At 45.5% G+C, this 26,581-nt stretch overlaps 1 protein-coding gene across 29 annotated transcripts in view; it reads right to left on the bottom strand.

Moving 5' to 3' along the window:
- The window catches only part of baz2ba (bromodomain adjacent to zinc finger domain, 2Ba), a 63,515-nt gene extending 42,025 nt beyond the window's left edge, over positions 1-21,490 (bottom strand). For 16 of the 29 annotated variants that reach the window (XM_076077824.1, XM_076077827.1, XM_076077847.1 and 13 more), the window contains exon 1: positions 7,724-9,125. In XM_076077824.1, coding sequence (XP_075933939.1) covers positions 7,724-7,877 — 154 coding nt within the window. In that variant the 5' untranslated portion in view covers positions 7,878-9,125. Of the gene's footprint in view, positions 1-7,723; positions 9,127-9,173; positions 9,217-11,720; positions 11,810-21,273 lie in introns of those variants that run through there. The other 13 variants (XM_076077833.1, XM_076077844.1, XM_076077841.1 and 10 more) reach the window with 5 other exon arrangements.
- Positions 21,491-26,581: the final 5,091 nt, after the last annotated feature.

Here is a 26,581-nt window from a genome sequence, read left to right as displayed (position 1 = left end):
TCAGACACACACACGCATTGCCTGCAATCATAGCTACATCACAGGCTCTGAGAGAGGACCTTGTGGTTCCACACACCTGCCAAAGACAGATGTTAAGAATAAATCAGAGACGAGCTCCGTGTGAAGAGTAGCTCCACACCGCCTTAACTCCACTAACTCACTACACAGCGCCATAACTGGAGAGCAAACAGCTGCACATGACAACACACACCAGTGATGAAAGTAACAATAGCATGCGTGCACCTGACATGCATACAGAGAGAGAGAGGGGGGGGGGGGGGGGAGAGAGCGAGGAGTATTTTTTCCAGTTTCCGCCTCACATCTCCACTTGTATTTTTTTTTTCTGTGTTTTTGAGCTCTGTTGCCGTGTAAACGGCTCCCATCCTCTGGAGCTGAGGGGTTTTTAAGTGCAATTGTTCTGGAAGAAGCCGAAATCCTCCAACGACGGACAAACAAGTCACAACAAGGCTGAAAGCAGTGTGGGCGGTTTGGAGAGGAAGCTCTCTCTTATTTTTTTCCGCTGCTGACTCTGTGAATTTTACGATTTCTCCATTTAAATATAGCAGCGCTAGGTTATGAAGACTCAACGCGCTCACAAAGCCTGCAAGTAGATGTGTTGCTCAATAACATACAAAACAAAAGCTATTTTAGGGGACTGTGACCTCTAAAAGCATAATTGAAGCACCAACACAACATCATCCTACATCCTGTCAGTCAGTGTGGCACACTTCCTGGTTCCACAAACCATGTGTCAAACAGAAAACTCACATGCATCCACAGAAGAGCGTAGCTTTTGTCTATGCTGGCAGCCATGTCTATGGGCATCTTTCGTCACGTGTGAGTTTTTTTTGCCTTTGTCGTCTCGAGGCAAAGTTGTCTGTGTAAGCGGTGTGTGTGTGTGCATGGTATGCATGTGTGTGTGTATGTCATAAACAGACACCCTTCATGCTCTGTGTCCCAGAAACCGGATAAAAAAAGTGAGTTAACCAGCAGCGCACTGACATTATCGCTTTCTTTGCTGTCCTGGAATACCATCCTGCTGTGAAACTCTGAATATGTGACGTTCTGTCACACCACATAATGTGTGTACGTGTGTGTGCGTGTGTGTGCGTGTGTGTGTGTGTGTGTGTGCCAACTCAGGAGAGACGGACTGAGTGTGGGTGTTTTGCTTTGCAATACTTGATAAATCTTCAAAATACCAGACACCACGACTATGAAATGATGTTGTTAGAGAAGGCCAAATCCAAAGAACGAATCGGAAAAGAAGCAAACAAATAGCTTCGAAATCAAATGTGACGAATGTGTTGAGAAAGAAGGACAGTGGATTAAAGAAGAAGAAAAAAAACTCTGATCCGAGAAAGTTTGCTCCCCGGTCCGCGCTTACAATCGCCGGGCAAAAATAAAACCCAACTCTGGCCCTTGTGATGCCGATGAGTCTAACAGCCGTGACTCAAGAGGTCAGGGAGCCCATCCAGGCTGAGCATTGGGGGTTAAGGGGATGAAACCAAGTGTGAAATGTGAGAAGACAAGCCAACATGGTTTCTCAGGCAACAAATAGAAAGGCGACAAACATACCTCTGTGACTGCGAGGAACGCGAGGCATGTTAGGAATAAAGGCCCGCCACGTCATCCATGAGTCATATGACAGCAAGATGGAAAAGGAATTAGAGTGGCTTTCTGAACCGGCTGAGTTTAGACATGTTAATCAGTGATAGCCTGTTGTACTTCAGACGGGAGGAGTGTCACATTGGTGTGTCTGTGTGTGTGTGTGTGTGTGTGTGTGTGTGTGTGTGTGTGTGTGTGTGTGTGTGTCTGGCAAGCTCAACACCACTTGGACTTGAGCTGGTTGAGGCAAGAGAAAGCTCCAGACCAAGAGATAATCCATCTGGACTGTTTCCTTACAAAACATATGGAAAAATGCAGAAGCTTTTTTTTTTTTTTTTTTTTTTTCTCGCCCACAATAGCTATTAATATCTTGCACAGAACATTTGCTCATGTCCCACTAAGGACTGGAATTCCTGCTGAAACACAGGCATCTTGGAGGATTAGATAGAGGCGGCCGGGCATTTCCACGCACTCGCCATATGTATCCTGTGTGAGCGAGGATGAGCATATAGTCACATAAACATGGAGACTAATGGGCATGCACTCAACATGTTCTCCCCCTCTCTCTCTCTCTCTATCCTTCTCTCTCGCACACACACACGCAGGTTTAGGTGAATTGAAGTGACGTAATCTGAACCCTCAGACACGACATGGCTAAGTCCGCTCAAGCCATTTAAGCAAAGATATAGCCTTTCTTTTCCACTATGAAAATAATTCCCTCTAACATCAACAAGGACCCCCTAAATAATCACACCGACTACCTGGCAGGAATTGTTCACAGCGGCGCCAAAAACCCGTGTTAAAATGACAGCGCTGTAAATTGTTTTAATTATAGCCGACGCAGATAAGAGCCTGTGGAAACATCAGCCTTTTTTCTTCAAGCCCTCCGCAAGATCCAAACATACAGTATTCCCTGGAAAACGCGGTTTGTTGTGTGTGTGTGTGTGTGTGTGTGTGTGAGGGTGAATGTGTGTGTGCGCACTAGTGTGTGAATACAATATTCATTTTGCTGCAGGAGGACAATCTATGCATAACAATGAGAGGCGCTAATGAAATCAGCCATCAACCTGCGATACATACATATTAAAGCAGGACCTCAGAGTGTCATTCGCTTAGTGCATCATTTGTTCCCACTCGTTTTTTTTCTCTCTGCCACCTGACCTTTAGAGTATGCCCCCCCGCCCCCCAGCCCCCACCCCCCTTACTTCTCCACTCTAAAAATAGGACATGTACCTGCAGTACTGTGGCATTATGCATAACGTGTGTGTGTGTGTGTGTGTGTGTTTGTGTATGCAGCATTACGCCGACATGACAGTACATCTCAGAAACTCACAGGGGATTGATTTGTGCACTGAGAGCGGAAAAATATGCTCTTTTAGGATTTAAATGGAGACAACTAACGATCGATTGGCCAAAGTTTTAGGAGTCGAACAACCACCTTTTTAACAGATGACGTTAAGCATTACAAGTGGTAACCACTGTCAAGAGCTGCACCTCCACTATAATGTCATATCATCCCAGCTGCCGGGGAGAGACGCTCCTCCCTTCCCTCTAAGCATGCTTCACAGCTCCGGTCTCTGTCTCTCCCTCCTCTCTCTCTCTCTCTCTCTCTCTCTCTCTCTCTCTCTCTCTCTCTCTCCCTAACCCCCACCGCCTCCGCTGGCAGGGAAATGGATCCCTCCACCTGACAGTGGCCATTTTGAGCCTTCTCTCCTCTCCTCTCTACTCCGAGCTTCCTGGTAAACAATGGGAGAGGGATAATTGATCAAACAGCCAGGGAACCCTCTGAGCAGGGGAAGGTCACTGCCCGCCAGCCCAGCTCACTAAGGAGGGGGGGAAGGGGGGGAGATATATGTGTGTCAATAAGTGTATGTGCATTCGTCTTTCTGTGTGTGTATGTGTGTGTACATGCATGTATTCTATGCATGTGTGTGTGTCTGTGTGACCAACTGTGCAAGGAAAAAAACAAGATAAATGTAGACAGGCAGAAAGGGTTGTGTGTGTATATGTGTGTGTGTGTGTGTGTGTGTGTGTGTGTGTGTGTGTGTGCATGTATAAGTGTGTGTGTGTGGGGGGGGGGGGGGGGTTGTCTCTCTGACGCTCTTGAGCTGCCATTTTTCTTCCCTGACAAAGACTCCATCTGCCACAGAGCCATTTGCTGCCTCCCGAGTCGGCAGAGCATTCCGCACGCCGTGTTCACCTTGATGTCACCTCTACACAGCTCACGCCTTGCTGACGCTGTACACACATATACACACACATACACACACACACACACACACACACACACAGATACAACAACACGTCTCTCTTCCTCTCGTATACGCACAAATGTATATGCTCTCCCACTCACAAACAAACACACACACTATCAGTTTCCGTCATACACACTACACCTTCTCTCACATACACACACACACACACACATTAAGTGTCTAGGCAGCGGCCCTCCCTCTCCTCTGCATGGCTGATATCACTGTGCAACCATCAGCGCTGTGCATTGTGGGAGTGTCTGTTGGGGCAGGGAGACGCGACAGGGGCTGAGGGATTCACACGCCTCTGAAAGACAGCCAGAGGGAGGGGGGGGGAGAAGCAGGGGAGGGGAGGGAGGCAGGGAAAGAGCGAGAGATACGGAGGGGGCCGGTAACTGGAAATGAGAGATGGCATTTTAAAGAGGAAGCAGAATTTCACCTGCAATTACCGTAGCTCCGGGGCACATGGCTCGGTTAAGAGACATTTCATTCCAAAGCCACCGCGTCTAGCTGCCGCACCGAGCCCTGAGAGGCGCATAAAGAAGCAAGGAGAGGGGAAAATAGAGCGGTGGAAAACTCTCACTGCCCAAGATGGCCCTCAGCAGATGCAGTGATGAAAGAGAGAAGGCAGCCAGGGATGTAACTGGTAAATGAAACCTGGTCGGAAAAAAGCTAGAGAGGAGAGGAAAGGAAACAAGGACAGCTAAAGAGACAGAGGAAAGGAGAAAAAAAAGGGTATCTCATTCAGGAGGCCCCAATTCGGCCATCTGCACACCAGACCAGACAGCTGAACTGGGCCTCAGACAGCACACACACACACACACACACACACACACACACACACTGAACAAAGAGCAACTCAAATCCAATAAACACTCCTACAGTTAAGTACAGGAAAAGCTGGATGTGTTCAATGATTAATATCATTCTTAGTATTCGTTCTTCTCTTGCAAAGAAACCTTGCTCTTCCTCTCTCTCTCTCTCTCTCTCTCTTCCTCTCTCTCTCTCTCTCTCTGTCTCAGAACTCCAAATGGAGCCGTAATGCTTTCCCCGAGGCTCAATGTCCTGGCTAGTTTCACCAGGCACACTGGTGTGTTTCATAGGAGAAGTGTGACTGCACAAATACAGTAATGAGCCCTCACTGGGTGCCGGGGGCCTCCTGGCACTGCTAATGGCTCCTCTGGACTGCAGCTGTATCCAGGTTACAACCCGGCCTGGCCGACAGGCCCTGGGACACATCGGGCCCAGTAGGGACAAACGATTTCCAGCCACAGGCGTATACGCATTGTAGTCAGAAAATGTGTGATGATGTGTTTTTTAGTGTGTGGGTTTTTGAAATAGGGGAGGAGGAAAGAAGATCTGGGGAAGAGGTTAGGCCGGGGGGGGCGGGGGGGGGGGGGCAGGAAGCTGTGGAGGATGTCAAGAGACAAGGTAGGAACAGAGACCATGGGATAAAGACAGTTGATGTGGTTTGGCCATAAACACAGCAGATAGACCCAATAAACCTGGAGGTTCTCATAGGGCAACAGCTGGCATCGGGTGAGAGGAGAGAGAGAGAGAGAGAGAGAGAGAGAGAGGGTGTGTGGTCTGCTACTAATAGTCGTATTAACAAATTTGGTTCGGCTTTAACAAATTTAAGCAAAATGTGTATATTGAGTAAACCCAAGAGTGAAATCTGTGAAAACACACAATGATAAAATGTAAAAGGCCAGTGCACACAAGCAGGCTTGAACCTTTAAACCCCATAAACCATGTGACGGATTCATTATTACACACTTGTATCGTGTTGCCAGGCATCGATCGACTCAACAGAACTGTATTTTAGCCAAAATCACATGAAACAAATGTTCCAAAATGACTCCCGTCAACAGTTTTGTAATTGATGAAAATGCCCAGCTAATAGAAAATGATATCGAGTGAGCGTGATGTGATTGCCGGGTTGGTAGATATGTGCATGATAGCAAAGGCTCGACCATGTCTTGTTCTCAAAGCTCAACAGCCAAACAGGCATTAGGGCTGGAGTCCGAGGAGCTCAGATTGCAATCCAGTTTGTGTGGGGCTAAAAGGTTTGTGATGTATGGGGGGTTTAAAGGCCCACTCCTTATGTTTCATAAATTACTGGCATGCAATTATGTTGCATTATGACACCTAAAACTCAAAGCATTGTGTGTCCAACACCTCCTCACTACTACAACAAACACATTAACGTCACACACGCACACACACACACAGAGACCCACTCCCATTGTTGCCCTCTCTGGGAAAAGCTCACAGCTTGGGTTCTTTAGCTCCTGTTTTGTCTGACCCTCCATTCAAAATGGCCCCCCTCATGTGACCAGGCAGGCAGCCCCCCGAGTGGACTGAGGGTCCCCGGGTGTGCGAGCGGTGATTCATGGCACAAGGGTCTGTAAAAGAGCAGCCTCGCCTTCACGGTGACAAGCAGAGGAGAGGCTGTTTGGACAACGGGGGTGAATGAAAGGTCTGGCTCGAGGACTGAACCCTGTTGAGACCAGAGATGGGGAACGGGTCAGTGTCTTCTTGTGTGTGTGAGTGTGTGTGCGTGTGGAGAGAGACAGAGAGAGACACTTGAATCGGTAAGACTGAACTAATGCTGGGCGTGTGTCTGTTGAATCTACAGCGCTCCCTTGTCCCGAGGACAAATCTTGCAGCGGCTTTTTAAACAATCTTAGCTCCGAGGCAAGTGCAAAGTACTAAATGTTTCGGCGTTATCTCTAACGCTTCCCCCAATCTAACAGAGCAGCAGTTTAAAGGGCACTGGGAAGAAGGGGGGGAGAAGAAGAAGAAGGAAAAAAAGACACTGAGAGAAACAAAGAGGCGCTCATGAATAAGAGCTGAAAAATGATAGTAGTTGCTGGGATTGATGAAACCCTATTCAGCTCTTGTGACAGCCAGCGAGACACACAAATTCTTTCCCCTCAGGCTAGAAGGTGTAATTTCCCCTTCCACTGTCACAAGAGCCGTGTAAAAAATTAGCTGTAGCTCACTGACTGACTGCCGTAATGTACAGCATGTATGCAAAATCTATCCCTCTATCTATCTATCCGTCTATCTATCTATCTATCCGTCTGTCTGTCTATCCGTCTGTCTGTCTGTCTGTCTGTCTGTCTATCCCTGCAGATCAAGACACTCAGAATAGAAACACTGGCATGCTGCTCCGTTGTAACACACGGTGGGATGCGGATGGAAATGCTGGCCCCACAGGACACACACGTACACACACACACACACACTCACACACACATAAAGAGCGGACTGCTGTGGGGCTGACGCAAGACTATCTCAGTCTCACGTGTCTCTCCCCTACGGCCGCCCGCTGCTCCTGACCTTCGAGATGTTTTTCTCTCTCCTTCTCCCTCTCCCTTTATTCCTCTCTATTTCACACTCACGCTCTCACACAGCCTCACACACACACACACACACACACACACACATGCACGCACTCCCCCCCCGTTTTTTCTGCACACCTCCCTGGGCCACTCAGTACTTTGTCATTAAAAGGCATTGCATTTCGAGCTTTTGGATCAAGCAGATGGAGGGCTGCGTAAGCATTGCTGCTCCTTCACGCAGCACCTTGGCTTAAGCACAAGATAGTCCACGTGCATTACGGCGCTCTCTTTACCTAAAAGCACGCGCACAAACACACACACACATGCGAATCACACCACAACGCACAGCCTTCCTGGAACCGGAGTATCGGCCCAGTGTTGGACGGCCTGCTTCATGAGGGCGCTGTGTACAGCTCAGTTGTGTAACAGCCCATCTGATGTAGCTGAAAGACACGCTCTGCACAAGGAGAACGCTAAACAGCAGACAAAGGTATCACGTCGAAGCAAGTCAATTCTTACCCTGATATATGCATTGTTCCTCTCTGCAGACCGATGGTTTCATGCCTGCTAGTGGCAAAACACTGACAAATGTGCTCACACAAAGTTCAATGGGTTCATAACACACACACACACACACACAAGTGGATGTAATATAATTATATCTCCTTGCCATTAGACACAATTCTCTTTCTTTCCTTTTTCTCTCAACATTTGCATATTCCTTTGGGTGTTTGAGTTGAGTAGCTCTTTCCTTTTCCCTTCTCTTGTCTTCCAAGCAACAAATGTCAGCTAATTACACCATAGCTGTTTGGATGAGCTCCATCTATCCCTGTGCTCGTCCTCTACGGGGCTGCAGGAAACGTCAGGCAGCCAAGACACCGGTTAGGAACAGATCTACAAGGCTACACCCCCCCCCCCCCCCCCCCCTACACACACACACACACACCCAGCCACCTCCCTAGAAATTGATTCCCCAAGAGACTGCTCATCAATACTTATCACAAATGATACAACCAGCTCGCACCAACGTGCGGGGGATATAATATCGCTCACAGCCAGAGACGAGGCAGTGCCGGTTAGATGGAATCAGGTCTGGTAACATACAAGGCCAAAGAGCCACTCGCGGGCCAAACATGTATTTCCCTGAGCACCGCATTCACCGCTTTATAAAAGATCCCATTTGATCCGGTGACACACTCGCAGGCACAAGGCCGTCGAGTTCGGCAGGAGAGAAAAGTGCAAGTCATTGTCTGTGCGGGGAACAACAAACTGCCACCTCGGTGTGTGTGTGTGTGTGTGTGTGTGTGTGTGTGTGTGTGTGTGTGTGTGAACTGAAGCCTTGAGGACGCAGCCGCGCCCCTGAGTGCTGCTAGCTCTCCCACAGAGACAGAGTGAGGAAGCAGAGAGAAAAAGAAAAGACAAGAAAAGAGGACGGAGAGCGGAGGAGATTCACGCTGATCCAAGATCACCTAAACCTGGCAGCACCCGCAGGGCACCGCTAACAACCATTTACATTCAGCGTCGGCTCCGAACAGATCGCAGAAGTCAAAGGATGTTTATTAGGCGCGCACGTTTCAGACAAATATTCTGATTAGAATGGGAGAAATCTAATTAATTGCTTGATTCACTGAATGAACCCCGAATTTGTAATGCAATCATAACAACTGCTTTTTCAAGGGGGCTCTTGTTAAATTTAATTGGGGGAGAGAAAAAAAACAAAAAAACATCCTCTTTCACTGAATGAATGAAAATCAAATTAGGCCTGAAACTGGAGGAGTCTGCAAATTTGTTCTGCCGCGCCATAGAAGAAGAAACAAAAAGCCACTGTAAAAGCAGAAGTGTGACAATATATATTTTAAAAAGTCACGCACCAACTATTTTGTAACACGCAGAATACATACACCGGGGGCACCAGAGTAGAAAAAAGGGGGGAGACGTGAATATTGTTAAGTATATACTGTGTACTCACTGTTAGAGATGTCTTCAGCTCTTTGACATAACTGCTGTAACACCTGGAGAAGAAGCAGAAAAGAAAAAAGAAGATTACTGTGTGGCTCAGGATAAAGATACAGTCTGGCTGAATGAAATGTGTTTCCCAGCACGCTTTCATTTATATGATAATAAAATTGTTAGATTATATGCAGCATTGCGATAATGCTGGAAGTTTCTCTTTTTCCCCTTTTGAGAGCACTGGGAATAGTCTAAAACTACCTTGATATCAAAACTCACAGTCACACAGCTTAGTATTTGTGGTTTCAGACACATCAAACAAAAAAGTATAGTGACGTCTGAAACACAGCTGTGGCGGCACACACACACACACACACACACACACACACACTCACACACACACAAAGATACTTACACACACACAAAAAGTCTCTATCTCCCCGAGCCCTTTCTTGCAAAACCTGTTTGTTAGAAATGGATCTCGACACTGGAGCTTTGAGTGTGAGGATATTCCCCCCCCCCCAAACACAAGACGGTTCTTGCAGAGAACCAAGCCTTACCGGCGCTCTCACACCCATCTCTCATGCATTGTCTCTAAGGCCCTCCTGTGCTCTTACAGCCAGAGCCTAATCCGAGCAGCTCACCATAACAGACACCACCCTGCTATGTATATTAGGCTGCGGCAATCAAACACACGCAGGTTTTTACTGCTTTTACAGACGATAGCGTACACACCTATTCTTCAGAACTCTGAAGAAGAGATTCCTGCTATGAAGTCGGTTGAGTCAGCATGTTTAGATGGTATCTAAAAAAAAAAACCTGAGAGGACATACGAACGTCTCCTCGTACACTTGCACGCAGACATGGGGAGGCAGGCTGTGATAGACATTTTCCAGACGCTCGACACACAAACAGTGTTATAGCGTGTGTGGGTAGCTATCTAACAAGGTTTTGTTGACAGTAAACACGTCCATCTGGTCACAGGCAACAGAATGGAGTCTGGTGGGCACTTCATCAGCACGGACGTGGTCAACTATTTTTTTTTGCTCATTTTTTAATTCAGTGACCAAATCTTGCACACGTTTTAAATATACATTTTTTTGAATAGTTCCTGTAAATGTTCCGAGTGAATGGGTATATTGCAGTTAGATGCCCTCCAGCCGTGTGTCAAAGTCTGAAGGCCCACAATGCAATGCACATCTGTCATTACAGCTCAATTTATCGCTGAACAGAAATCCCCCGGACTGGAGGTGTTGATAATCATCGCAGTGATCGAACTGCAATGGTTCCCTTCATTATCTACACTCTTACACAGACAGACTGACACACACACACACACACACACACACACACACACACACGTATGCACACAAATACTTTGATAACTCATCGCAGTGATAATGATAACAGAGAGCCAGGTATTTCTGAATTCATCTTCAGCTTTTTCATAAAAGCCTATTAGCGGATGATTAAAGGATCTCTGCTCGCAGGGCTTCAGCACAGAAAATGATTTTCCAGCCACGAGGCAGGTGAATTACAACTGGATAAGAACGCCAGTGCTGTCTGCCATCATTTGCCTGACTGAGAGTCAGGCTGTTAGTCTATTAACCCCATTTTACTGTAAGATCTTAGCAGTTTTACATCAATGGCAGACGGATAAAATAGCACAGAACACACACTTTTTCCTTCCCCTCTTAACGCGTGTAGCCTTCTTCAACTGCACTGTCCTCGTGAATCACGTCACTATCAAATGTTTGGGCTGCAGCTAACAATTGTTTTCATTTTCAATTAAGAAAGATTCTTCATTTGGAGCGTAAAACATCAAAACGTGCCGTTTAAAACGCAAGTCGACATCATCAATTTGCTTGTTTTGTCTGACGGACAATCCAAAATATGAAGTTTACGAGCACACGAGACAAAAAAAAGAAAATCCTCACAACTCAACAGAAAGAAGGTTTCCCTCATTCACGTAATTGGGGAGAATACATGTAATCACGTTACACAAAGCTATTTGTTACTGCCTATAACAAACAAAGTGTTACAACAAATTACTGCCCGAAGTCATGTTAGTGAACTTATTACTTTCTGAGTAACAATAAAAAATGTCATTTGTGATTATAGCCGTCATTACCTCGTAATTTCCCTCTAATTAACATGAGAGGCGAAAAAACAGAAAAATAGGAACTCTCTGCAAATAATTACCTGCATTTACACTCCAGGCATGCCCGCACATTTACAGTGCACAACAGAACTGTTCTGCCGTCTGTCTAAATGGTCGTGTTTGGTTTCCCCTAATCTGAAGCGAGCCTCAGCCACACAGATGTTGACTTTACTATAGGATCCACACAGCACAGCCTCTGCACAGGGGTTCGACACATGGGTCAGATGTTTGTAACGGCCACACAGGGAGAGGAGGAAGACAAAAGGGAAAAGCAGAAGAAGAAATATCGGTTCCCATGTTTCATGTGAGCCTCCTTTACCCAGAAAACTCTGTTGCTGTTTGAGCAAGGAAAACAAGTGTACTCTGAAAACATACACACATTGAGATTGGCCTAAAATCCCTCACTTTTTAAATATTTGATGCCTTGTTAGAAGAGCGACACTGGTGAGGTGTTTGTCTCCGTCGTCTCTGTTGATCTCTGGTACATCAGGGCCCTGTGGGAGTTAAGCTAGTGAGACTCGGCCGCAGACATTTTCCTGAAGCCCCCCCCCCCCCCCCCCCCCCCAGAACAAAAACAGGCAAGTCTTGACAGTCTGTCCGCCACCGAGTCATCACACAATCAGTTGCAGGAAACCAATCCCTAAATAGCAGTGATTCATCTCTTCATCACACACAATGCCAGTACACAGTGCACAAAGGAGCTCTCTCCCTCTCTCTCTCTCTCTCCCTCTCTCTCTCTCTCTCTCTCTCTCTCTCTCTCTCTCCCTCTCTCTCTCTCTGTCTTACCCTATCTTTCTCAACCCCCTTCCCCCCAGTGTGGTCTCTCATGCTGCTTAAAAATAAGTGCTTCTCCCAGCTTTCTTTGCCATGTGATTTACTGGCAGTGTTTAACTGCAGGGCAGCATCTTTTATTGTTACACGATCTGTGGGCTGAAAGCTGACAAAATGGAATCTCTGGGCAACTACCTTTTGTATGTGAGTAAGTGTATGTTCAGGGCGAAGCATAGGGAGCGGGCGGAGGAATAAAGAACTCGTGTGAGAAAACGTTTGTCTAAGTGCAATTCAAATCCTCCCGGCCTCCCGGTGCTGTGTGCGTGTGTGTGTGTGTGTGTGTGTTTGTCATTCCACTAAATGGTTTCTTCCTTGACTTGATGGAGCAAGTCCCATCTCAAGGGAGCGGGTTACCCACACACACACACACACAAAGTACAGCGCTCTGAGAAGCGGCGAAAAGCTCAGAACATCAGTGTGATCCATTTGCGAGAGGTAGAATATATCTTCACGATTGTGTCTTTCCTTGCCTGTGTTATGGACGCATGTTTTTGTGTTGCCATGTTAACTCTTCTCACAACGGCAGAGAGCCTGTTGCAGCATTAGCCAATCTACTTCCGTCCCTTCCTTTTCTTTCGAGATAAACTCTCGTTGAGACGGTGCGGTCGACCCGGGCCTCGCATGGTGGCCGTCCGCCGTCGCATTTGGAGCGACGACATCGCCGCAGCATGTGGCCGGATCATCACCGGCGGATACTCTCGGGCTAGCACAGGCCCGCTCAACAGGTTTCGGTGTATCGTTACAGTTACAGCCCTGATTATCCATCAAGATGACGTGTGAAGGTCGGCGTGGCCGTGACCAACGCAGCTGTCACTTCTCCTCCTAGCAACCACTTGGCTAACTGGCCTTCCAAAACATGTCCGAGTGGGGAGCACAGGGGGCCAAGGCCAACAGGACGTTGCCTGTGACCCGCGTCCGCGCTCGCATCGCGACGCGATTAAACCTCCGTACAATAACACAAGAGGCCAATCGGAGCAGTATCCGTGTAATGACAACTGCAATGACAAGGAAACTGTTGGCATACGCCGCGATGAAAAACACCATGACGTCTATTAGTATTGGCTCTGGAGATTTTATTCAACACCCAATACAGCCGCAATACTAAATCACTACCAGCTCTGCTGTATGAGAGGGAAGTGCTACAGTGGATCTGTGTGGAGAGCAGATGTGAATCCACTTTGATTTCTAGGCCTGTGTGTGTGTGTGTGTGTGTGTGTGTGTGTATGTGTGTGTGTGTGTGTGTGCGTGTGTGTGTGCGCGCAGCTTCTATTAAATGGATCTGCTGTCTCCTTGATCAAGGGAGTCAATAAAGGGCCAGTCCTGTCAAACCCTCAGGGGTAAATGTGTGTGTGTGTGTGTGTGTGTGTGTGTGTGTGTGTGTGTGCGTGCGTGTGTGCGTGTGTTGTGGTCAGAATCTGAAGTACTCTGACAGGTGAGTGATTGAGTGCTTTCATTTCCCTCCAGCGACAACAAGACATGCACACACAAACACATACATAGTATACACACACACACACACACACACACAGTGGAGGATGGAGAGAGAGAGAGAGAGAGCAGGAGAGATCTGTTGTTTCCTAAAGGATGCTGCTCCTGCCTGCATGCTTAAATTAGCTCTAAATGTTTGGATTACACACGGGAGCTCTCACAGAGGATTTAGCAGCCATAGCCTGGAGGATGTGTGGATGTTTCCATCTACATCCAAACACACGCACACACACACACACACACACACACACACGCACACACAGTGTCCTCATACAGATCACAAACATATGTCACTCAATTATCACTCACTATATGCTGTGAAGCCTTGACAACGTAGCATGAGTCGCATCTATGTGAGTCAGACAAAAGATGGCGAGATTTAAAATCAACACGCAGCTCTAAGTGGTGTAAACAGCAGCAACACTGTTTATTCATTCACCAGATTTATGCTATGGCGCGTGTGCGTGTGTGTGGGGGGGGGGGGGGCGACAGTGTTTCCACATTACACTTTTTTAAGAGTGCAGTGTTGGGGGGGTGGGAGGATAGGATATGCTCGCTGACATAGAGACGGGGAGAGAAAGGAGGAGAGAAAGAGAAGGGAGGTCAGCGCCCCCGGTCTCAGATAAAGGCCCTCTCCCTCCCTTCTGCCTCGGCTTTCCAAGCCCCTGCCAGGATCGAGAGGCGTCTCACGTTACAGCTGTCTCTCAGTGTCATCGTTCAGAAAGAGAGCGAGCACAAGCGCCAGAGAGCGAGAGACAGACGAGAGGGTGAGAGAGACAGACAGACAGAGAGAGAGAGAGAGCGGGGGGGGGGGGGGGGTGGAGAAGCGGGACAATGCCAAAGACCGAGCGGGACTGAGGCTTTCATAACAGGACAAGAGAGAGAAAAAACAAGGACAGCAGCAGGTTGGACTGGGTGAGGAGGAAGCCATGGCGGTTTGGTTGGGCCGCAATAAGTGAAGTTAATGCAACATCAGTTTTCACTACAATGTGCTTTGACCTTTCCGAGACAAATTATTTCAAAATGTAGTGTGAACGGAGGCGAGTCAGATCATTGCCTAACTGAACACTTAGAAGAGAAGAGACAGGCTGAATAAATGTTCTAATACCTTGTTTTGTGTGCAGTGAGACCAGAGAGAGAGAGAGACACACGGTGACGGCTGTGAGGCTGCGTGCTGTAGGGCTTCTGTGGATTAGACATCGCTGAGTCGCCGCTCTACACATGAGTATCCGGTTTTTAAACTGCAAAATGCTAAAAACAGCAGCTTGTCCCAAGTCCAGTAATGACTAATCCGATGACTGCTAGCATTTCAGCCTTGCTTGCTGCTAACAAGGTGAGGCCATGTAGGTCAGCGCGAGTTAAATTTAGATTGAATGCTTTATTTCCTTTTCTGGGACTTTGAATGTGAAGATGAATAAAGGATGCTTATGAATTCCAAATTAGAAACTTCATAAAGGGACATGTGCTGCCTGTGCAAGTTTACCGCTCCAAAACAGTATAGCGCTTACACCCGCCAACACAGCGACTGCTGATTGTACTGGTGTGGTTTACACAAAACATTGTTCTGAGCAAATATATAGCCTCTGTACAGCTCTGAACTGCTCTCCTATTTGTTTTGCCCCCCCCCCCCCCCACCCCCACCCCTCCATCCTTGTCATTTCTCACGGCGCTCCGTAGGAGTTAAATATTTAAAATTCTGGCTTAGCTTGGAGCGGGCTTTGCCAGCGCAGCTAAAATAAAAACGCCTTTGTGGCAGGAGTGACCAGATTTTAAATGCTGAAGAAGATCAATAAATGGGGGCTGTCGAGGCGCAATCTCATGCATTTGTGTGCGTGTGTGTGTGTGTGCGTGTCCTGTCCCTATGCGTAAATGTTCTGACAGCCAGTGTGTGTGTGTGTGTGTGTGTGTGTAGATGTTTGTGTCTGTGTGCATCTTAACACCCACCCAGGCTCACAGCTCCCCTGCCTGCTAGCTATTCTAAAGTATCATCAAGAACCCCGCTGACCCAGCAGGCCCCACCCAGTAGAGAAACCAATATCATTCCCATTCCCACATCCGAAAACCTTCTTCCTCTATTTCTTTTCCATTCACCGGTATCCTGTCTCCATCCGAGCGCAGCCAGCATGGGAGAATGGTGGAGAGAAGTGTAAATACAGGTTCTCCTGCTTGAGAATGTCACGGTGGAGGTAAACATCACATCGAGGCCTTTTCCAAAACCTCGTTTCCACAATTAAGTTCCTCCTGAAACGACATGATGGGCTCCGAGACCATATGGACAGGGACAGAAAGCATTTTGTTTGGTTCATCGTGTTTATGCTGTTCCAATCCAGCCTATTCTCAGCTAATGTTAAGAGACCCTGAATGTCTCCGTTTCAGCCAAATAACATGAGTGTTATTTCTTTTCAACACAAGAAATCCTTTCATAATGTTGCCGTATTTTTTTTTTGGGTTCCTTGTCGCTCTTGTTTTTTTTATGCAGAGCTTATTAAATGGATGCTTTTCAGCTCACATAAAGTGATAACCTTCTTCTTTGCCACATGATTACGTGATGGCGGCAAACAGCAGATTATGCGGACTTGTACGCATGCGGTTCCGTGGCTCCGCGAGACAAGAAGGTACATCTGTGTTTTCTCCCTCCGCGCCGGTGTTAGAAAACAAAAACAACCTTGAAGTGGAAAAGAAAATCATCGGGACCTTTTGAGACTTCATTAAAAAGAAAACTAGCCTGGACTTTTGCAAACAAGGCATCTCTTTGGAGAGGGGGGGGGGGGAACCTTTGCACCTCGCTGGTGGAAAAAAACAAAAAACAGGCATCCAAAACGAGACGGAGCGAGCACAAACAACCTTGACTTTCATCAAGGAAATTCTCACATTGAATGATAAAATAGAGGCCCAGGGGACGAGCGGCGAAGAAGCAGCTTATCGCCTTTCCCTCACAAATTTGGCCGCTCTGTCTCCTGTCTCCTGAAAGTCAACGCCGGGGGTGACCCACTCGCACTTTACGCCGCTTATTGTTCGGTAATTAATCCACCGTATGTAATCCACGCAGAAATGTACAGACAACTGAAACGGGTGTTGATTCGTTTAGTCTTAATTAACAGTTGAGATTGTTTGTTTATTTGTTACAACAGGGGGGGGGGGGGGGGGTATGTGTGCCCATATCTCGCTATAGCTTGGCTTTTAAAAACACAGATGCATTTCTCATTACACAGACATTTCTGCTCAAATCTGGCCCGAATATCTAAAGGGGCTCGCGTTTGAAAGTGGCCGTCGCCGAGCGTTGCACTTTAGACAATGATTTGTGTGCCCTGATGATTATCGGGACATCCAGCCGAACCTGTGGTGTTACTAAAATAGCAAGGTAACATAAGGTGAGGTAGATCATCTGAGAGCTAACCAACTTTCCTGCTGAGAGGACATTAACCTGCAAGGCCATGTAAACACGTATCAATACGTGAGCTGCCTGCGTGGGCCTGTTAACGACGCACGGCTAGCGGAACAGTAGGGGGCCGAGACGAGACGCACAGCAGCGTCGATTTGATGTGTAACAATAAGAGGCAGGATCAGTCTAATGCCTGGAAGCTTTTAGGGCTTTCGCTAAAACGTGGCTTCTTCTCAAAAGGACCATTAGCCTTTATAGGATTAATGTCTACTTGGAAAAGTAGTCCTCCGTTTCTTGGCGCATTATTTCATTTGCCATTATTGGTGTCTATGTGTGTGTGTGTGTGTGTGTGTGTGTGTGTGTGAACATTTATGTGTGAATGGCTGAGCGATGGTCAGCGAAGGGATGAGGAATCGTGATCAGGAGACCGTCTAACATTAGTTCCTGAATCATTTGGTTTACAGACCAACAGACCAACTTCCTCTCTTAAATGTCTCAGCTCTGTGTCAGCGCTAGCGTGCAGAGATTTGACAGATGGCCATTGTTATCAATAGACTGTTTGTAGGTCTAATCAATCTCTGTCTAAATACAAAATACTGATAGAAATGGCATGGGATATTCAGGATAGGAGTTATACATAATCCATCCATAGAAAAAAGGTAAACTAAGCTTACATGAGAGGAGTAATGCAAGAGATATTACGTTGTATCATGTCACATAGAAAATACAGTACTGTGGTTCAGGGTTAAGTCAGTGATAGGCTTAATTAGCAGCAAACTCACACTGTTAGCAATTTACAATATTGAAATATTACTTAAAATATACTTATTTTTCACACCTTAGCATTTCTATGGTTATGTTTGCCAACGCTGACACCAATATGGACACAAACACGTCAGTTTAAAGTAAACTGTCCTATAAGTGGGATCCTTGGTACAGATGCAAACTCTCTGCGTTATTACTTCCCGTCCTACTTTAATAACACTAAAGGTTTCTGCAATCAGTCAAGGGGATCGCCACACTTTTGGTGTGACATTTACTTTGTTATTGCACTTTTTGTTTTTTAGCAGCAGGTGAACCCTTAAGTGGCGACTAGACTCACTAGTTTGCCGCTAGCGAAAAACAAGTTTGGGTTGACGCAAAAAACGTGGGACTGAGCACTACTTAGTTGTAACAAAAGTCGACGATTATGAGAAATGATGACAGTTATATATGACGTGTTATGCCATTGATAAACTCAGGTGAACACTCATAATGCATGTGTATTTGACAGACGAATCATTCGCATGACTGATACGTTCCTTTTGATATCACTCCCGGTGCAAAGTGATACTGTAACATACTGATGACTTGATCGATAAGCACACATCGTGCACGCCTAATAAATCTCGCTTCACTTACAAAAGAACACACACTATGGGTTTCCTCCACGGAGAAGACAAAACAGAGAGCCCCATATTCAATCGTAGAGGATTATAGAGAATATAGCCATGTGTGCACATGGGATTGTCGTCTCAAAAGCTGTCCAAGTTCTGTCAGATTCAGCACCCCCAGACACAGAGCTCGTGAACCTAATTTCACCTAATCAGCTTAGTCAATAGCAACCGTTTGCTGTGACTTTGGTAGACATGCAAATAGGGCTTAACTATGTCTATCCTTAATTCCTGAATGTTCAAGTCAAGCGGAAGTCCTCCTTTATCTCTTCAAAAACAACAGTTCCAATTTGAGAGAGAGAGAGAGAGAGAGGATGAAACTCAAGCCGAGAGTTGATTTTTTTAGTTTTTTTTCTTGGCCTGGCAAGAAGAGACATCTCTGATTTGAGTGTGCTTGAGGTAGCACAGTGTGCTTTCATTTCAAACCAACATGGCAAACAAACTCTGACAGATTTGTTCCCCTTTCTTCATTTTTGCTCTTGCTCTCTCTCTCTCTTTCTCTCTCTCTCTCAAATTATGGGAAAACACATTGCACAAATATATTAGCATGTCTTGTTGAAACTGCAGCTCTCACACACACACACACACACACGCATACATGAAGACACGCATTCTCCAACAACAGATAGTTTATAATAGTGGTGGAAAGCTGCGAGACACTGTTCCGTTTCAATTCACTGATACCACTAATGGCTTCTTAGCAGCTCCATGAAATCAAGCAGCTGTCATGTCGATGCATCAGCAGTGAGAGGAGGGAGAGCCATCCCCATAAGGACAGAGGCACCGCGCCTTCATGTTTGGCTAAACATCTGCTCCTCTGCACTCCAGCTTTGCAGCAATAAACGGGCAAACAAAAGAGGTGGGAGGTGAAATGATCAGATTTTCCATTTCAAAGCATTTGTTCCGTTTGTTTTCTTTCCACCCCCACCCCCCATCCCTCATCCTATGCTCTTTCTTGAACTGCTTTACAGGACACAGGGGGAAGAAAGTGGGATCAAGTTTTAACTGTGAGGGACGGAGCGAATGCAGGAGCTAAAATAACACCTTTTATTTGTGTAAGATGGATGACAGAAATTAAACGAGGTCACCATTTTTCAAGAGTCTCCTGTCTAAACTGTTACAAACCAGTGTCTCAGCTCAGTCAGAGGGGGATTAAAGCGGTGCTGGTGCGATGACCAGAGATGCATGTGCGAGTGTGCACGTCTTAAACATGTCCATTAGTCATATATCAATTCAACTCTGTGTAAACAACACGAGTACACCAATAAAGGTTTCTTTAAAGGGCAGTAAATACCTTTTTTAATCACATGATTATTTCAAACAACTCTGCCATTCAAAGGATGTCTAATCACTTGTTATTTGGCAGTGACATGCAGTTACATTTTCATTTTGACTGTTCTTCCCTTAATGGAATACTTGGTCATTAATATCTGTCCTTCCCTCCTCCTTCCTTCCTTCCTTCCTTCATTCATTCATGCTCAGTTGCAAAGATAAACATAAGGCAGCACTGAGTAAACTTTCAAATCACATTAAACAACATATTCGTTTAAAAATAGCCCGAATGCTTTCGTTTAATTGAGGCTGTGCCACCATGTCCACCTGTCTCTCTCCTAAAACACAATCCGCAGATATCACACTACGTCACTTTACATTTGCTTTTTTAAAGCAAACGTCTCGACCACGAACACAAACTGCCTTCAAATAATCATCGCTGACAATCTGCTAACCACCTTCATCTTCCTCCTAAAAACCACAAACGGGACGCGAACCTGCGTCTCAAACCCGTTTTTCTATCAAGTCTAAAACTTTTTGGTAAAACTTGCAACAAAAAAAAAAAAGACAGAAGCGTGGAGCCATTTCCTTTTAAAGTAGCCCGTGTGTTTGTGTGAGAGAGATAGTTAGTGTGGGGGGTGGGGGGGGGGGGGTGCTTAGGGGACGAATTTAAAATAACCAAGATGGCGAGAGGCTTGTTGTTTTGGAAGGGGCAGAAAAAAATGGAGGATATTGTAATATACACAAAGGGATGAATTTCAACAACTCGGCCAAGCGGCTGCTAGCTGCGTGCCTCTCGGTTTGAGGAAGCGACCGCGACTGCAGCTCCGCGGCAGGCTGGCCAGCAATAGGACAAGCAAACACGAACAGCTCCAAAAAAAACTCTGACAAAGACATGAATATTACACCTTACATCCAAGTTAATCCGAACCGAAAGGAGGACATTTATGTATTTGTCGCTAATTGTTTTATTTTCGCGTCGAGGGACTATTAAACTGGATGGATTTTAACGGACCAGCGGCAGTCCGGCTCCTCGCATGCTGCTTAACGCTTCTCCCCCCTTTGACGGTGACGGCTTTGCGAACACCCAAGCACACAATATATACGCCAATCACACGGTTGATATAACAACAACAAATAAGCAGAACAGGCAACACCATAAAACCAGTCAAAAGTTTAATTCCTCAACATTTGTAACAAGTTATCGAAATAAGCGCCGAGCGAACGGTGCGCGAGAGAGAAAAAGGGAGAGAGAGGGACACAAAGACGGTTCCCACTATCAGGTCACCGCTCAGAAGAGGGAAAACACTTCGTTTTTGTATTAAAGAAAGAGAGGAAACAACTTTACGCGTTTGACTAAATGTACCGCTGCCGAAAACACCGACTCGATGAAATCCAGCGTAACACGAGCAACTATCTATTAACCAGTTTACACAAGCTGGAATAAAAAGAAGAAGAAGCGAAGAAAGTAGAGCCGAAGCCAGCTCTACGCAGCTCATCGCTCGCTCTGAGATGAGGGGCTAAAACAGCGGCGGTGAAATAAAACACTTACCTTTTTTTAGTTTCGACACTTTACTTATTTCCAACGTGGGCTTTTTTAGTTCAACTGTCACTTCGGGTCGGTCTTCTTCTCGACTCTTTTTTTCCTTGGTCGGTTTTGGTTATGAAAGAGAGGTCGGGGACGAATGATAAAGAAGGGAATTGGGCAGTAATTGAGTCTCGGTGTGTGAGTGAGTGAGTGTGTGTGTGTGTGTGTGTGTTAGTTACTAACAGCAGATTGAAGGAGACTCTTCTCAAGGTTTATTCAGCTCCACTTCAAGGAACCGACCTGACGTCAGCTCACTACTGCCACACAAAGAAAACTTATTATTTGTGCAGCGGCCGTAGTAAGCGAAGGATACAGTCATTGGCCGTTATTACTTTAAATGCGACGTTGTCATTAAGCACACAGGGACGTAGCGGTAACTTTATTTATCGTGTTGTTAGCGGCGTCTTAAAGCACACGGACCTATGTGGCGATTATCGGCCACTAGTGTAAACAAATAACATAATACATAGGCTGCATTTAAAATAATAATAATAATAATTTTAAAAAAAACATGCATTTGTGTTTTTCTCCTATAAAAGACACAACTTTAATGTAACTTTGATCAGTTCTAGCAAATATGTTTTATGTCGATTATGGTTTGAATTTAAGCCTTAAAAGGTGGATTTACAGAAACTACATCACACTATACCTGCATGCCGTACAGCCTTCAATCCTCCTCATATTTCACACAACACCACTTGATTATGTTTGCTTTATGGATTTATTTGTAATAGAGTTTTATAAATGAAGTTGCATTCATTATTAGTATAACCTGGTAGCAGATACTATTTTGCATGTTGCTTGTTAAATGACTTAATCGGTTAAACATCTTGATGGTTTATATTAGAGAAACATGTATGCACAAATCTATCTATCTATCCATCTCCATCTATCTATTTTTATTTCTCAATACTGAGTTCCTCGTGTGCCTCACTATTAACTGACCAAATGATGATCCCTCAGAAGACGATACATGATCAAACAAATACAAATGAGGTCCACACAGCCTCTAATTTAGGAGGCATTTGCCAAACAAAAAGAGAAATGGGACAGATCTGCCACGGGATAGGATCAATACATTGCCTAGCAAAGACAGCCATCTGTGCCTATAATTGTATGCTTTACCTCCTCTTCTGAACACACAATAAGCAACAGGCTGAAAGCAGGCCCTCTGACCCAGACTGGGTTTCCAGACGGGGGAAGATTATTTCATTCAACTGGAAAACAACAAGGGGGTGGGGTGGTGGGGAGCTTTTTTTTTTTCTTTTTTTTTTTGCAGATGGAGTGGGCAACTGTTCTTATACGCCCCACCCTGTCGAGGATGAGGATGGGTCACAGAGCCAGAGCCAACTGGTGTGTGTCTCTCCACACGTCACCCCTGGTTGTATCCATTTCAACGCATATTATACTGAATTAACAAACTGTTTGCTGTTAGTTTATGGACACCTCGTAAATCACACACAAACAATGAACTCGTTGTTAGCGGCGTGATGGAGTGTTGGTTTACAGGCACATTGATATGAATGCTTCATAAACATTATGAATGACCATAAATGTATCCTGTCGCTTACTCTCTACGCTGTTATGTCACGGCCTCCCAAAAGTGTCACCCTGACGGTTTTGATGTCGCTGCAAGAATTGCAAAGATGTTGCTCAGAAATCATTTTTATGTATAAAAAGAAGGGGGGTGGGGGAGGTGGTGGTGGGGTGGGGTCTGATAAAACATTCATGATCACCCGAGTTTGGTGGATGGACACAGAACCCCTTATTCAGCTTGTGGTGTGCAGTTAAAGCCATTTTATAAGCTTGCTCTCCATGTTCTTTGGTCATTGATTTTCTTCTCTGCCCCTTTCCATTACCTGTTGAGATGGGGGGTTTTGCTCTTCTTCAAACACACACACACACACACACACACACACACACACACGCACAATCCTCTCAATCTGTCTCTCTAGCCACTGGCACCCTGGTGTATTTCTCCATCTCCTCCGCCTCTTGTAGCAGGAATGACAGGCCATGAGGAATGACAGTGGCTCTGTTTGTCATACAGTAGCAGCAAGAAGCAAGGATTTTTTAATTGCATTGGAGAATCTTCATTAAAGAGAGCACATGGGGGCGGGGATGGGGGAGAGGGCGGCGTCGGGGGGCACTCTGAGCATCGTCATTAGGAGAAGGCACTAGCAGCGTAGAAGGGTGGGCCCTCTTTGCATGCACACTGAGAATGCCTGCCGTACCTCGGTCATTTGTAACATAATAAGTGCCAGCACAATGACTGCAATGCGAGAAAGCACACCACAGGGAAGAGAAGGGGGAAGGGAGACAGCATGTCTGTCTAAAAGAGGGACTTTTTTTGTCTTGATTAGAAAGTATAATGAGCCACTAAAGAAACAGGACACAAAAAAAAAAAGAAGAAAAAAAAAGATCTCTCCTGAGACTGATGGAAAACAAATTAATGTGGTGATTTGGATTTAATTATTATTTTTCTATTAGTCCGCCATGCAAAGACAGGGACAGCCGTCAGAAGCGAGTAGCTGTGCTTGCATTTATTGATTTTTGCCCAGACACATTCGGGGAATACAGATTCATCTGCTCTCCTCCCCACACAATCCACTGTGTGGGATTCCATTAACACAAGAAGCTTCCAGCAACTCTGAGATGTTTAATTTGAACACCATAAATGGGGCTTAAAATAGTGTTCACAACGCAAGAAAAAGTGGCCTAAGGATGTCTTTTCTTTATGCATCGAATTAGGCCTCACTTACTGTTGTGTCCTACATAATAACTATTAAATAAACACCCAATAAATTAAATTAAGACAATGCTCTGCTGTATAGAGTGGAGTAAAGCGCCATTGTTCCCCTCTGCCGCCAACATCTTACACCGCTATGATGGTTGAGTTTAATTTAATCTTTTGTTTCGGATTAATGTAAGAACCCAGCGACCGGACTGTGATTATTCTTCCCATCCATGTAGTGTCTTCTCTTTGCCGCATCCTTTCAATACGTCTTGAACACAATGCCTTGTGAGATGTAATGATTTGCAAAGTCAATGATTTGAGCTGCCTGTGTGATTAAAGCACAAGGGACCAATTTGCGGCAGCTATATGTAGAATATTGGTAATAGTGCTCATGTTCTCCCGCTGATGCGAAACTCAGCAATTATGCCAGATGAACGCCGTTATTGATTGGTGTCCTCCTATCCCCCTTACTGAAAAAGGTTTGCCATAAATGTAATGGCTTCGACTGTGTGGACCCAATAACAGATATTCGGAAGGACGAACTACGCCTAATGGCATTTGTGAATCCATGTGACAGTGAAATATGCATTTATCAGTGACCTTTAACCCCACAGACACTACAGGAAGCAGGGCTCAGGGATGTTACAAGTGTTTTTGCAAACACAAATGATTTTTAGCCGTCCTAATGTCGGCATTATGAATGGCTCACTTGTAAAAGGGCATTGCAGGCTGTCAAGCAGTAAACGCAAATGGAACAAACTCGACAAAAAGTGATTTGGAGGATCGACTAATAATGTCTTCTGACTAACAAACCCCTGCACGGTCGAAACGAGTGCACTCAGAGAGTGTTTATTGTGGTGAAGGTAACTGAGCAGAACCCTCTGTTGCATGATGTAATACACAGAAGGGAGAAATCATCATAATAGCAGAGTAGTAGAGTGACTCATTCCTTGATGAGGTACATTCACACTGTCATTCAATGAGGAGATGCAGTCTGTGTGCACATGTTGTCAGTGTGTGACCGAGAGAGACAGAAAGAGAGACAGAGAGATGCGGAGAGAGGGAGAGAGAGCATTAGCATGTTCCTTTTTCTGGGAATGAGGAGTCATCTGTGCCAGGAAAGTGGAGAAACAAGTCCCGGCCCTACAGTGATGCATCCCTCCATGAAGAATTAGATCACAAATAAATGTCACCCTAACCCGAGTAAAGCCAAACGTCCTTGGATCAAATAAAAACACATCTTTGCCCACGTCAGTGTGTACACACGACACACAAAATGTCAGCAGATTTTCCATTTGCTAAATCTGTGCCTAAGTGCAGGGGTTTAGCGAAGGTAATCAGCCTAGTATTTTCCTTCAAGTCCACGCGAATATCACCCAGGACGAGCCCTGCTGTTAAATACAGTTAACTACAGTACTTGGGACTTATTCAACTTAAAACAAAGTGGCGTGACATTTCCCTCATTCATAGGGTTAATGCTAACATAAAAACAAGAAAGGACAAGGGGAACAGGTGCACACACACACACATAAAAACTGATATAACTAACATTCTGTGACTCTTCTCTTATTCTGTTTTTTTTTCAGACAGAATGAAGCTGAGGGGATTTCTCAAAAGGAAATGACTTTCACAGTTGAATTTCAAGCTTCAGTGCATTACTTTATCATAGTTTACATATAACTAGCTCTGATTTGTGTCCACTGGACATGACAGTGGAGAGTATGCTTTGACAGGTAAGTGACCGTTATAGTTTGTCTTTTACCGTCACTGAGGAGTTGCTGTTTTCCTCTCTTTCTTCTCTGACCCACATAGACAGCGTGACATTAGTTACATGCCGTGGTGCAGTTGTAACACCAGTTTGTTCTATTTTTCGGTTTCTTCCCACAACATTTGCATGGCCTAAATACACACACATCACCTGAATAATGCATGGTCATTACCTGGAAAATAAGAGACATGATTGTAATTCCATGGAGACCAGACGTACTTCTATTAATTCACCCACTAGTGCTTTGTAACCCAAAGGTAAGCTAGCTTTTATGGGATTCCACTGAAATGCTAATCCGGAGTCTCTCGGCTCATATTGACAGACATCATTGTTGGCCTAATCAGTCATCAGAGATTTAAACAGTGTTCAGAATCAACAGCCGGAGAGCTCCCTTGTTCTTTTTAAGCACTTACTTTGACAAGTTTGATTTGGCAGAGAGTTCCCGGAAAATTTGGATCAAAGCACACCGGAATACAGTGAAATACGCCGCAGTGTGTTGAAAGTGGAACTCGTAACTAATCTCAAATTAGCCATGCCTTGTGTTACAGGACCAGAATTTTAGTGTGTGCGCCGACTTCACAGGGACACACCAAACTCACGTGAGTGAGAATTTGGCCCCTTTAATGATGTGACATTAGCCCTAATTATGCAGCAACGCCAGGCAACTACAAAAAGGGAAGCATTCGATACGTAAAAAAAAGACTTAGTCACTGATTTAGATGACAGTGTTGGAGGTGTATTGAGTTTGGCGCTTTAACCTAAAAGAC

The sequence above is a fragment of the Anarhichas minor genome, unplaced genomic scaffold (genome assembly GCF_050575085.1).
Source record: "Anarhichas minor isolate MPS153535 unplaced genomic scaffold, ASM5057508v1 ptg000062l, whole genome shotgun sequence".
Taxonomy (NCBI): domain Eukaryota; kingdom Metazoa; phylum Chordata; class Actinopteri; order Perciformes; family Anarhichadidae; genus Anarhichas; species Anarhichas minor.
This window is presented reverse-complemented; position numbering and strand designations above follow the sequence as displayed.